At 43.1% G+C, this 13,602-nt stretch overlaps 1 protein-coding gene across 2 annotated transcripts in view; it reads left to right on the top strand.

Annotated features, from left to right (window-relative positions):
* Positions 1 to 13,602, top strand: part of USH1C (USH1 protein network component harmonin) — an 844,250-nt gene that overhangs the window by 420,561 nt on the left and 410,087 nt on the right. For both annotated transcript variants that reach the window (XM_069623780.1, XM_069623779.1), the window contains exon 13: positions 13,529 to 13,594. In XM_069623780.1, the coding sequence (XP_069479881.1) occupies positions 13,529 to 13,594 (66 nt within the window). The remainder of the gene's footprint in view (positions 1 to 13,528; positions 13,595 to 13,602) is intronic.

Below are 13,602 nucleotides of genomic sequence, written 5' to 3'. Positions count from 1 at the left end.
TTTTCAAACTTCGACCCTCAAAAAAGGCCTTTAAACATCTAACATCCCTGGACCCCATCAGGGTCCATGTTGGAAAAGGGCAGGGCTTACAATCCCTCTTAAGCTTTGGCCTGCCAAACCGCCTGGAGACATGTAAGTGATTGGATAAGTTAAGTGTGAGTATGCAAGTGTGGGTTAGTTGAGTGAGGACCAGAAGTGGTGGAGGATGTCAGAGAGACTAGAAGAGGTGAGAGCGAAAGTAGGGGAGGGGCTGTTATAAGGAGAGGGTCTGTGGAGTATTTGTGTGTGTGAGTAGTAAAGGTAGAATAGGAGTACCAGAGTGGTAGTGGTAGTAGTAATAGAGTTAGTAGTAGTTGGGAGTAGGGAGATGTGATAAACCTGAAGATGTCTCACCCGCTAGTCCCCATGGATCTCCATTCCAGGTGGCCACTACATGGTCATCGCTTTTGGATCCAATTCCTGGGGGTGGACCAGTGCGGGAGGATCACCTGGGTGAGGGGTCTTCGGGGAGTGGAAGTGGGACACCGGATGGCGAGATGCAGTATCCCTTCCCTGTAGCAACTTTACCCGATCCTACCAAGTCGGATACTTAGGAACTCAACCCCCTCCTTTTCTAAAATGAACATTGTCTCACGGACAGCCCGCTATAAGAGAAAACTCACCAACACCCAAACCGTATACCTGACATGTCCCAATCCAATGGTCAGGCAGGGTCAGGCAATTACTGAGCATTACAAAAACCTGACTTCCATTACACCTCTCCACACGGATAAAAGGCGGAGCACAAGAGCACACTCGGGGCATAGCAAAACACACGAGGAAGCAGCAGTTCCAAGATGGCAGTTTAATAGAAGTCGAAAGACGGTAAAGCAGAAGGGGATCACAAGGAGGGAAGTGCCCATGACCTCTTCGATGAGGAACCGTTACTTTCAGGAACCTCCAAGAGTGGAAAACATAAGACCAGGAAACAAGGCTGAAGAATCCTGCATGGTGTGTCGGAGGTACTCGGGCCTCTCCCGCGCTGGTAGTCAAGGCAGGGAGAATCGCTTGCTGCTGTGTTACTGTCCTTGGCTTCTACAACAAAGCAGTGCTAGCGAAGACAGCACAGCCAGTGAGTTGGGGAGACTGATTCCAGACCGGTATGTGTTGAAGCCAAGGTTGCAAGTGGCAACATTGTATAGTGAACGCTGAGGAGAACAGTGTATGAAACGTATGTGATAATTAGCACAAGTAAAATTGAAGAACAAATGAGTGATTGTACTTTGAAGCCAAGATACAATACCTTAGACAGAGTGGTCCGGCACCGCCTGAGTGCTCATTCAAAAGTCTCCGTAAGGTATCCAACTGAAAAGTGGCAAAAGCGAAAGAGTGACAAAGAATTGTGAATCAAAGTGGTCCTGGAACAGGTCAAGTAAAATCCTGTGCACAATCGAAAGTCTTCGATGTTAATAACATAAAGAAAGTTGATGACAATGAAGTTGGTCCAAGCCTGGCAGAGGGAGCTTTTGGCTAAAGCAAGTTTCTGATAAAAAGTTAACTTGAAATGTATCCAAGTCCGGCTGAGGGAGACTAATTGAACAGTGTGTTAAAGAGGATCTGAGCCCGGCTGAGGGGGATCCAAGTTGAATCGTGAATCACCTGAGAAATTGAGTACTTGTGAAATCCTAAGAGGAAAATAACATATTGTTTGTTTGTCGTATCCAGCCCTCTGAAAGAAGAGACTTTAAAAGGCAAAGAGACTTGGACATGGAAGGCCCTGATGCTAAAGATTGAACTGTATCCTCATGCTAGAGAAGCCAGAGACTGTGCTAAGCTCAAGTATACTGCCTGGTCCCTTGCAGAAAACGTGGTGAAGGGAGGCCAACGGCCCGAACCTCCTGACATATCATTTTGTGAACACTTCTTCCTTTTTCGTAACACTATTTCCCACACTATTTGTGTTTAGAGGTAAGGATTGGCAATAGGTTTATTAGTATAGGCCTTTTTATTTTGGCAAGGCGCCACTAGGACTGTGTTATTATTATTTGATGGCCATAGCTTTCTCCCATCTGTAGGTTTAGGATTAGATAGGCATTTTTCAAACCCTTATTGAAGTTTAATGAACACCCTTGAACTATGGTCACTTCTGTCTGCCTTACTGTTGATACCATGCCTTCTTTACATGTGCTGTTAGTAGTGGGATGTGACTCAAATGAAACACATTGGGCAACCCTAAAATTCCAGAAGCTTAGTCATAGAGTCTCAGACCTCTCTATTGCCATCAAAGAATCAATAGGCTTTGATAGCTGTAGCAGCAGAGAAGCCACCTTTTCCCTCCAGGGAAAAGAGGAATTATTCCCAAAGACATGGTTTTGATACCCCCTCCTGGGTGTTGTATAAGATCGGCCCCAAAATCTGGCATGGTATGGAAGTTCTGTCTAGATGTCCTAGCAGGCGTTGTAGATCCCGACTTCCGGGGAAACGTAAAGGTTCTCTTACAGAACCATGGTGAAATCCCATGTGAAGTAAATTGTGGGTACAAAGTTGGACAAGGAATTCTTGAAAGGACTCTATTTCCTTGTTTTAGAGAGAGTGAACCGGAAGATACTGAGAGAGGTGCCTTGGGCTTTGGGGAAGCTGATGAACCATCTACCACTGATGCAAACATGGAAGAAGAACCTACCATCCTTCCCGACCTAACCTTCCCTCAGCGAAATGATCAGGCACTCGCAGAAACTTTCTTACAATCAATTCACGAAGGGGAGGGATTAGAGAAGGGAAATCCTTCTTTCGTCCTAAAACAGGGATTATTGTACAGAAAGGAAACATCCACAGAACGCCTAAGTAAAACTCAGCTAGTAATCCCCAAAACCCATTGGAAGATCGTGCTAGAGATTGCACATTCTCATCTGATAGGGGGGCACTTAGGAAAATGTAAGACCCAGGCACACATCAGTGGGAAGTTTTACTGGTGAGGTATCCATGCTGATAAAAAAAAAAAAACTTCATTCAGACATGTGAAATATGTCAGAAAACCAGTACTCACCTTCCCTTGCCTGCCCCTCTGAACTTTTTACCAATAATAGAAGTCTCTTTCTCAAGGATTGGGATGGATATCATTGGACCGTTAGAAACCTCTAGACTGGGTAATAAATATGTCCTTGTAATTGTTGATTACGCTACCAGATACCCCAAGGCATTCCCTATGTGCAACAACACCACCCAGCAGATTTTAAAACACCTATTACCATATTTTACCAGGGTTGGTTTTCCTAAGGAAATCCTGATGGATCAAGGGTCCAATTTCATGTGCAAACTCATGGGCGAAGTCAAGGAGCTGCTCCATAGCACCACCTTAAGAACTTCAGTTTACCATCCCCAAACAGATGGATTAGTCGAAAGATTCAATAAAACACTCAAAATGATTCTAAGACAATTGGTAGACAAGGGCGGGAAGGACTGGAACTGCATGATCCCCACGGCACTATTTGCAGTAAGAAAAACTGCACAGGCATCCACTGTATTCTCTCCTTTTGAACTACTTTATGGTAGAGAACCTAGAGATGTCCTGGACATGGTCCGGTAGACTTGCGAAGAGAGAGAAGAGGCACCCATTACCCTTTTGCAAACAGCTACCAAATTGCGAGACCTTATGAAACTTGTTAGAAATCTAATCTATACTCATATGGAGAAAGCCCAAACACAACAGTCCACCTATGACCAAAAGGTACACCCAAGGTCATTTTCAATAGAACAAAAGGTATTAGACCTTTTACCTACCTCGGAAAACAAGCTTGTCTCAAAGTGGCATGGGCCATATGAAATATTGGAATGAACTAGAACCTGTACCTATAAGGTAGCCCATCTTGATAGCAAACAAAAGACCCATCTCTACCACGTAAATCTCTTAAAAGAGTGGAAGGAAAATCCTTCCGCCACCAATGGCACGATACTAACCTGTTTGGTACCAGAAGAAATAGATAATTTTGAATTAATTTCTCTAGAGCTATCTACTCAGCAACAAGAAGATTTAAAAGATTTCGTTATCACATTCCCCAATGTATTCTCAGAGAAACCAGGAAGAGTGCAAGGTACCTATCACTATATTAGAACACCCAAAGGAAAAGTGGTCAATCTGAAACCATATAGACTCCTGGAAGCCCATAAACAGATAGTGGTTGTGGAAGTGAATAAAATGCTAAGGGTGAACCCTCTTCAAGCTCATGGTCCTCCCCTATAGTATTGGTTACAAAACCTGACCATTCCTGGAGGTTTTGCATAGACTTCCGTCAAGTTAATGCCATCTCTGACTTCAAGGCTTATTCCATTCTACGCATCGACAAATTGATTGATAAACTAGGAAACGCCACTTTTGTTATCAACCCTAGACTTAATCAAAGGGTACTCACAGGTGCCATTGCATGGGCCTGGTAAGGAAACAACAGCGTTCCCGACGTCCCTGAGACTGTTCCAGTTTAAAGTCCTCCCTTTTGGCTTAGACAGGGCCTGCCACTTTCCAACGACTTATGGACAGAATATTACAGCCCTTTTCTGATTTCTGTGGAGCTTATATTGACAATATAGTCATTTATAGTAAAACCTCGGAAGACCATCTTTTCTATCTCTTTACTATTATGAGAGCCCTCAGAGAAGCCAGCCTAACTGCCAGTCCATCCAAATGCAAGCTAGCTCAATCTGCCGTGAAATACCTTGGCTTCTTTGTAAGGAAAGGTAGCGTCCAACCTCAACGCGAGAAAGTGAAGGGTGTCCTAGATACCCCGACGCGTAAGACTAAAAGAGAAATCAGAGAATTCTTAGGGTTTATCGGTTATTACCGTAGATGTATCCCTAACTTCTCAGACAGGACAGCTCGGCTGACAGACAAATTAAAAAAACGCAGAACCCCAGAAAATTCATTGGACTGACAAGGATGATGTATGTTACAACAACCTAAAACAGACCCTGTGCCAGAACCTGATCCTAAAGGTAGTAGATTTCTTGAAGGACTTTGTGTTACAAACCAACGCTTCCCTTACACGGCTAGGAGCAGTGTTGTCACAAATTTGCGATGGATTGGAACATCCTATCTTTTTTTTCTAGTTGCAAACTCTAACCACATGAAAATAACTACTCGATGCTGGAATTAGAGGCCCTTACCATCAAGTTGGCTATCACCCACCTTAGAGACTACCTCCTAGAAAGGAAGTTCAAACTTGTCACAGTTCATTCACCATTAGTTTAGATTAGCCAACAGAAAGATTCTAACCCTCGCGTCATGGAATGTTTCTTAGACCTGCACCCCCACTGTTTCACTGTGGAGCACCAAAAAGGCAAAGCCCAAGGAAACGTGGATTTCCTTTCTCAACTCCCTTGTGAAACAGATGCGGCTCCATCGCATAGGGAAGGGTGTGTGAGAAATCTGAAGGTGCCTCGCTTGCTCTTCGCCGGGGATCAGTCATCCTGGTGGCCAGGACACAGCCATTGCTTTTGGATCCAGTTCCTGGATCCAGTCTGTGTTGAAGCCAAGGTTGCAGGTGGCAAAATTGTATAGTGAACGCTGAAGAGAACAGTGTAGGAAGTTTATGTGATAATCGGCGCAAGTAAAATTGAAGAACAAATGAGTGATTGAACTTTGAAGCCAATATATGATACCTTAGACAGAGTGGTCTTGCACTGCGTGGGTGCTCATTCGAAAGACTCTGTAAGGTATTCAACTGAAAGGTGGCAAAAGTGAAAGAGTGACACAGAATTGTGAAGCAAAGTGGTCCTGCACTGGGTCAAGTAAAATCCAGTGGACAATCGAAACTCTTTGATGTTAATAACATAAAGAAAGTTGATGACAATGAAGTTGGTCCGATCCCGGCAGAGGGAGATCAGCTGAGAGATTTTGGTTAAAGTAAGTTTGTAATAAAAAATGTACTTGAAATTGGTCTGAGCCGAGCTGAGGGAGACTAATTGAACAGTGTGTTAAAGACGATCTGAGCCTGGCTGAGGGGATCCGGGTTGAACCGTGAATCACCCGAGAAACAATATCCTAGGAACATTGTGTTGAGAGAATATGAGCCCGGCTGAGGGGTATCCGAGGTGAATAGTGAATCGACTGAGAAATTGAGTACTTGTGAAATCCTAAGAGGAAAATAACATATTGTTTGTTTGTAGCATCAGGCCATCTGAAAGAACAGAATTTGAAAGGCAAAGAGTCTTGGACACTGAAGGCCCTGATGCTAAAGATTGAACTGTATCCTCGTGCTAGAGAAGCCAGACACTGGGCAAAGCTCGAGTTTACTGCCTTGGCCCATGCTGAAAATGTGGGCAAGGGAGGCCAATGGCCTGAACATGCTTACATATCATTTTGTGAACACTTCTTCCTTTTTCGTAACACTATTTGTATTTAGAGGTAAGGTTTTGCGATAGGTTTGTTTGTATAGGCCCATTTGTATAGGACCCTTTATTTTGACAAGACACCACTATGACTGTGGTATTATTATTTGATGTTCGTACCTTGCCCCATCTGTAGATTACTGATTACATAGGCATTTTTCAGACCAGTATTGAAGTTAAATAAACACCCTTGAATGCGGTCAGTTGTGTCTGTCTTACTATTGATACCATACCTTCCTTACAGACAGTAGGTAGCGAGTGAGAGAAAAATGCAGTAAGTGGTTGTTGGTAGTAAATGGCGATAGTGTGCACTAGTGATTAGAAAGATTAATAGTTTGACAGTAGTAGTAGTAGCAGGAGTAAAGGTAGTAAAGCGATAGTGTTAATAACTGAGTAAGAACAGTAGTAGAGGGAGCATAACAAGAGCAAACAGGAGTGGGAGATTAGGAGTAGCTGTGATAAGAGTAGAGAGAGAGCATGAGTATAACAGAACAATAGTGAGAAGCAAGGAAATAGATTGGGAGGAAGGAGGGAAGAGAAGATAGTTTGGTTAGAGAGCTAGAGGTAAGATCGATAATAAGAACAGGAGTAAGAAAATAAGTAAGATCAAACAGTGGAGGTGGAAAGCCAGAGAGAGAGATTGGAGGGATAGTGACCTGGTCAGAGGAGATCATTTTAAGAAACTAATATAGTGAAGGGGCTGGTTCGAGCGTGTGTGAGAAAAGAAAGTGAGAGTGACGCCTGGCGGAAGAAGGCATCATCCCTAACTCCCTAGAACACTAAGTGGGTTAGGTCAGGGAAAGTTAGACAATCCCCACAGAGTTAGTCAGACAACTTCATTGGGGAACTACCACTGTTACCATTGGCAAGTACTATCATCCCTTTTAAGGACACTTGGGCTAGGCAAGTGGGAAAGATCAGGGAAAACAAGACAAATAGTGCCGGTGCTAGCACCATACCTCCCAAGAGAACTAGGTAGGCCCAAAAGACCCTTTTTAAGAATTTACAGCCAATCTATCTGTAGGTCATCAATAAAGACCCTTAGATTTACTAACCGAATAGGCATAGTTCTTTGTGGCAGGCCGCCCCATCACATGTCATGTCACAAGTGGGATTGGCCAGACTCTGATACAGAAGTCACTCCCAGTCTGCAGTAGATGAAAATCAGAAGAGCTGGACCCCCCTTTGAGCCGCTTACCCAGAAGGCTTACCTACCAACCAGGATGATGCTGTGGGACATCTCATATGAGTTGCTGTATCCACACAGCTATTTGATACCAGGAAAGGAGAAAGTGATTGTGGAGACAGATCTCAGAGTGGAACTTCCCTGATATTGTGTTGGAAATTTTCACCCGATGTCCAAATTCCCAAAACAGCCCTTGTATGAGCTCTATTCATTGGTGGGTCAATTCAAACACCCTAGCAACGTGCAGGTGCTGCTGGTTAACATATCTCCTGAACCCATTCACAGTATGGGAGGAGATGTTTTCGGTCAACTCTGTTTAGAGACTGTCTGGGATACCAAGCTGTACTGAGAAGACTTAAGCGAGTCATCACCTAAGAGTCCCAGCCTGGGACCAGAAAAAATGTACCATTCAACCTCAAGGGATTCACCGGAAGTGGAGGACACAGTTGTAGTGTGGTGGGTAGGAAGAAGGAGGCGGACACTTGGAGAACATTGTGAATTATGTTTATTTTATGTTTATTCAAATAATAATAATGTCTAACTTTCCCTATTGCTAGAGGGGTTTCCCTGCCTAAATAATCAAGTAAAGGTGCTCGTCAGTCATCAGAAAGTCCAAACTGAAAAGTGTCCTCCGTCCAAAATCGACTCCTACCTTACTCTATCACTATGTTAACTAAATTAATTTAGATTGGGAGAACCGCTCCCCTGTTCTGGTATTCTGGTATGTCAATGGCTCTTATTCAATAGATAGTTCTCTTCTTCAAATAGACTCTTTCCACCATTTTGTCCAGATCTTTGAGATTCTTTACAATGTACTTAAGCTCGTTCTCCCTTCTTAAAGTAACTATTACACAAGACTTGGTAGCATTCCTTATTAGTCTATGATTCGGGTGTAAATATTTTTTTAACTCTAGTGATCTAAACTTCTCCTTAATGTCTTTACTTCCTCGTTTTCCTGGGGTTGTAGCCCCTTTCTGAACACTTGCTTTGTCAGGCTTATTCTTAACTCTTGGGACCAGTCTGTTCCATTTACACTTTAAGGCTTCTATCTGTAATGTCTCATATATTTCACCGGGACGAGTTTATCTTCATGCCCACTCCTCAATAACTTCTATTTGGGTCTTATTTGTTATCCTGATTATAGCGTTAATACAGTTCCACTTTAATGGCTCTGATTTTGGTACTTCATCAATTTCACTGGGGAGAGTTTCTCTTGTTTGATAATGATGCTCTGGTGGCTATCTGGTATCCCCTTTCTTCCTGTTAGCTCTGTTTTTGACAGGAAACGCTTTCGGGCTTGGCCCTCACTTGGGTTCTCTTCTTGTTCTCGGTCTCTCGTGCTGCACCTCCTGGTCTGTATCTCGCACTTATCTGCTTTCTCGTGGGAACCATGTTTGACTGCAGGCCGCAGGGTGCTTCTAAGACTCCCGTATTGGGTGGTTTCGTAATTGTAATGGGCGGGCTGCCCACCACAGTTTTGTTGTGGGAACTGCTTAATTTCTCATCTGTTTACTGCTTCATGGGAATACCGGACGGCTCATGCTTTACTATACTACTCAGGACTCCTCCGAAAATCATGGGTTTGCGGCTCTCTCTGGTTCTGCCTCCTCCGTGTGTAACCGTGTAAGGGGACTTCCCATGCTTACGCTGTTCTCCCTCTGCTTGTGTTGCGCCTTGACTCATCGTGCTCTCCTCTCCCGGCCTCCTCATCTCCATTATTTGTGTGTCTCCTCTTAAAGAGGCATACCCTTCTTCTTGCACATGACAGGTTATTTCAGTTTTACCTTCGTGGAATATTCATCACATCGGATAGTCCCATATAATCCACAATGGTGGAGGGCTTAGGGAATTCCTTACAGGAATGGTAGTCTGTGTCCCCTAAGGGGGAGTATCTCCCAGTGATGTCCCACTTGCCCAGACCCCTAGGGAGGGTCCTGCAGAGCGGGCTCCCCTCCCTAACCTGAAAGTGGGAGACTTCCCCTTTGCGAGAAGGGACAAATACCTGTGATTGGTCACAGTAGTCAATGGCAGATAAAAAGTCAGAAAGTAGAAGGCAGTCCCAATTCTGAGGGCAGTTGCGAGGGAGAGCTGTACCTTGAGTCGGACTAGCCCTAGACCAGAAAAAAACATGGAAGAGCATGGGAGACCCAAAGAGAACTGCAGAAAGACACCCCACACATATCCCGATCTAGGAACTCTGGAGGTGCAACCCAGCAACAGCCATGAGAGTAGCCCCGATTCTGGGTTCTGTCAGAATGGGCATTCCCAAAAGATAAATACCTACAAATACTCTCTCAGATGAAGAAGAGGAAGGCCCAGATCTAGGAAACATAGAGAACTTACAAACCACAGAGGTGCAGCAGTGACATGAATATTTTACCTGGAAACAGATGATGAACTAATGGGAGAGAGACCAATCGAACTGGAGGAGGGAAGTGAACCACAGAAGACACCCCTTTACCAACTGACCATCCTACAATTGGAGAATTCACAAAGCCCCAACCAAAAGGGGAGTACTGGGAAAACTCACTTGGGTTATCACCAGTACTATACCCCAGAGGAATTCCTGGACAATACCTTCAGGATACTGGTTAAAGTCGATGGAAAAGATGTGTTAGACTCTGGCAGTTGGTACACCAGCATCCATCCAGAATTATTGAACCCAAATAACCTCCTTGATGGAAGACAAAAGTAACGTTTTGTGTTTATGCAGACTGGTATATCTGAGAAGATGAGACAGGGTCAGCCGTAGCGCCAAACCTCCTGGGAGAACCTGATAGGGTCAAAAGTCCCTTTTTATGGATCTACAGCCAACCTATCTGAAGGTCATCAATAAAGACCCTTGGACTTACTACCCGAGTCAGTGTGGTACTTTGTGGCAGGCTGCTCTGTTACATGTTACACTTTGATCTAAACTGTGAGTTGTTCACCCACATAGCTGCCCTTCCGGCAATAGGCAATAAAAACCATGCTGGGTTGGTTACATTCAAATATCTACAGCAGTTTATCAAACCAATGAGCTTACCGCAATGCAATTTCTCCTCTGTAAGTTATAAACATCTCTGTGTGACATCTTAATTTACTGGACTATCATACTAGAAATGCAAATAAAGTGCTACAACTTAAACATTTGAATGCGTTCTTAACCGACGGTCTATCTAACTAGGAGGTTCAAATTGTGGTTTGTGAATTACTCACAGATCTCTACAGTAGATACAGTTGGCATTGCAGTGTACTTTGTAAGCTGTATAGAAATATCTGCAGTGCGTTGTCAACCCACTGCGTAATCTTACAGGGAATTAAATCTTTGCTTTTTAAATTGTGCATACATGACCACAGTGAGTTCTCAATCCACAGAGCTATACGTGTAATGAAGATTACACATAACCACTATGGAGATGGTTTTCTGACTCCCATTCTGTGACAATCCCATATTTATTCATGGGAGATGGTTCAGATTTGTTTTATTTCTGTTGTTGTATATCTTATTAAGCTTTTTGTGCATCTGAGCAAAAATTGATTTTGGAGGCAGCCTGATTAGCGTCCTAATGACAACATATTTCCCCATTGACCAATGTCATAAGATAATCATAATGTTATGACCAGCCTTGTTGCTTAAAGGATGTCTATCAAACACCTTTCACTTTGCTTCAGTTCCATCACCAGGGTTCTGATCTCCCTCAAAGGGTCTTCTCTATCAACAGACATATGAATTCCAAGAGTCAGTCATCTTGGCCTTTCTGTTATCGTCGCAACCATCCCTACCTTCACCAAAACCTGCCCTGTCAGTGGTAACTTCCAAAGAGTGATCACATGCTATCATCACACCTGAGTAATACCCTGTGCTGACCAATACATTTTAAGCAACTTTGACCTCATTGCAAGCATGCATTGCATTGCTAATGTTCTGGAAATCTGGTAGCAAATCAACTCTCTACTTAACAGGAAATTAAGAATACGCTCACTGACTTTTCAGTCAAGATTTAGACCAAGTGGGGGGATTGATACTCCCCTTTTAACCACATGGCAGAATCTTCTTAAAGCCAACGACCAAACTAAGGCATGTGCACTGATCCTGTTGGACCTCTCAGAGGCATGTAACACCACTGTTCACAAAATGCTGCTAATTCATCTCGCAAAATTGGCAGGTACAGGAGCGACTGGCAGCAGCTGGTTCTCATACTTCCTCTAAAACCACACCCATCAGGTTACACTAGGATCCTCCCTTGAGGCCCCTTAGATGAACCGGTCCTAAAACCTTAGACTTCTCATCAAAAACTCTTAAACATATGCAAAAATCCCTCATAGAAGCTCTTAGAATCAGCTTTCACCTTCATAATTGTGACATATAGATCCCCTTCAAACTTGACAAGGAAGTTGGCGACCAACTTTGACTGGAACACTCCATACATTTAACAATGAATTAAGTCTGACACACCCATTTAATGCAGACTAATTGGCTCTGCCTGAATGTACACAAGACAGAGTCCTTGCTTATAGGCCCAGCATTCCCTTGTACACTTTTATTTGTCTGACCAAGCTCATTGGCCCTACCACAGATCCTCGACTTGAGAAACTCAGTAGTGAGGTGTAACTTTAAACACTGTTCTCTCTTGCACCCACCAAGTAAACTCAGTAAACGCACATTGGTTCTTTAACTTATGTTTACTCAAAGGGGATATTCTCCTCCTGCAAAATTCGTCATGCAGTACTTGCCTCTTATTAGACTATTGCAATGGCCTAAAGTCATGCACCCAGGTTGATTTGCAAGATAGAGCAAAAGGATTCTACCATGCCAAACTAAGGGACCTAAACTGCCTTTGAAAATGAAATGAAACTTTTTCTAGATCTCGTGCCTGACCCACAGGGCATTCCACTATTGCTCAATAGAGCACCTCACAAGTGCCTTTCAGCAATATCAAACATCAAGACTCCTGATATCTTCCGTCCTCCAAACCAGAGGGGATTTTTATTCTCTACACACCTTGGGCTCCTAACTCTGAAAACAAAGATGAGACATGCAGGAATTCCAGAGTTACTTCAGAAATAATTCAGAAGAGGCCTCAAGACTTGCTTCATTTGCTTAGTCAATGGGAATGACCGAGCTGGGGCTGATATATTCCTTACCTATCTGCCTGATCTTCACTGTAATTTATGATATCTCTGATATGCACTAGTCAGGTCACTAATTGACAGCCGACTTACCAGCATCCTATGTCATATGAAATTATAAAAACTTGCCACTCCCTCATAGTAGACTTTCTGTGGGTTCCTTCCCCCCATGCTCACCCGAAGGCTTTTATCATCTTTGAAATCACATTTTTGGATGACTGGACTCGCTTTCAGACTGCATCATTGCCCTGCCTTTGTTTAAACTCATAAGTTCCACTCTCCTGGTGCTTCATATTTATCCCATCAACAATCCCTTCCCTGTGCACTCAGAGTCCGCTGATAGGTTGTGTGCATTGCTTTACAAATCCCTCAATAAGTAGACCAGCTTCTGCTATTAATAGATATTGTTTGTTTCAGGGCACACATGTTCACCTCAACAGGCAAAAGCAAAATCTCATTTATGTTTTGTAAACTCACTTCTTTTTTAAATGGAATGCAATTCCCTTTTTTATTAATCACCTTTCTTTGACCCTGCCGGCATACAACATAAAATGCTAGTTTTCTTTTATTTGTTCATTCTTAATGGTACAGATGCATTCTATGATGACCTAATGATGCAGTATTGTGCCCCCAGTCTTTAATATTAAAGTATGAGAACAAAAAATGAAACACAATTAATATTGATGTGCATGACGGGTAGGCAAGTGTTTGGGAGGTTGTTAGCTCTGTTGGTATTATCTCAATTATAATTATTGAATGCTGGTATTTGTGCAGCTTTTTAATATTACAGATGTTTAATTGTGTGTATTTTTATTTTGTGCACAATAAATCAACGGATTATACATACAATCAACACAAAACTCGTTGCAGAAGAAAAATTGAGATTTCACAAAAAGCATCAGAGGAAGAAGAAAGATACCGCAAGGAAATGAACAAGTAAGAGA

Source organism: Ambystoma mexicanum, chromosome 11 (genome assembly GCF_040938575.1).
Source record: "Ambystoma mexicanum isolate Mex_15411 chromosome 11, UKY_AmexF1_1, whole genome shotgun sequence".
NCBI lineage: Eukaryota > Metazoa > Chordata > Amphibia > Caudata > Ambystomatidae > Ambystoma > Ambystoma mexicanum.
Note: the sequence above shows the minus strand (reverse complement) of the source record. Positions and strands in the feature narration are given on the sequence as shown.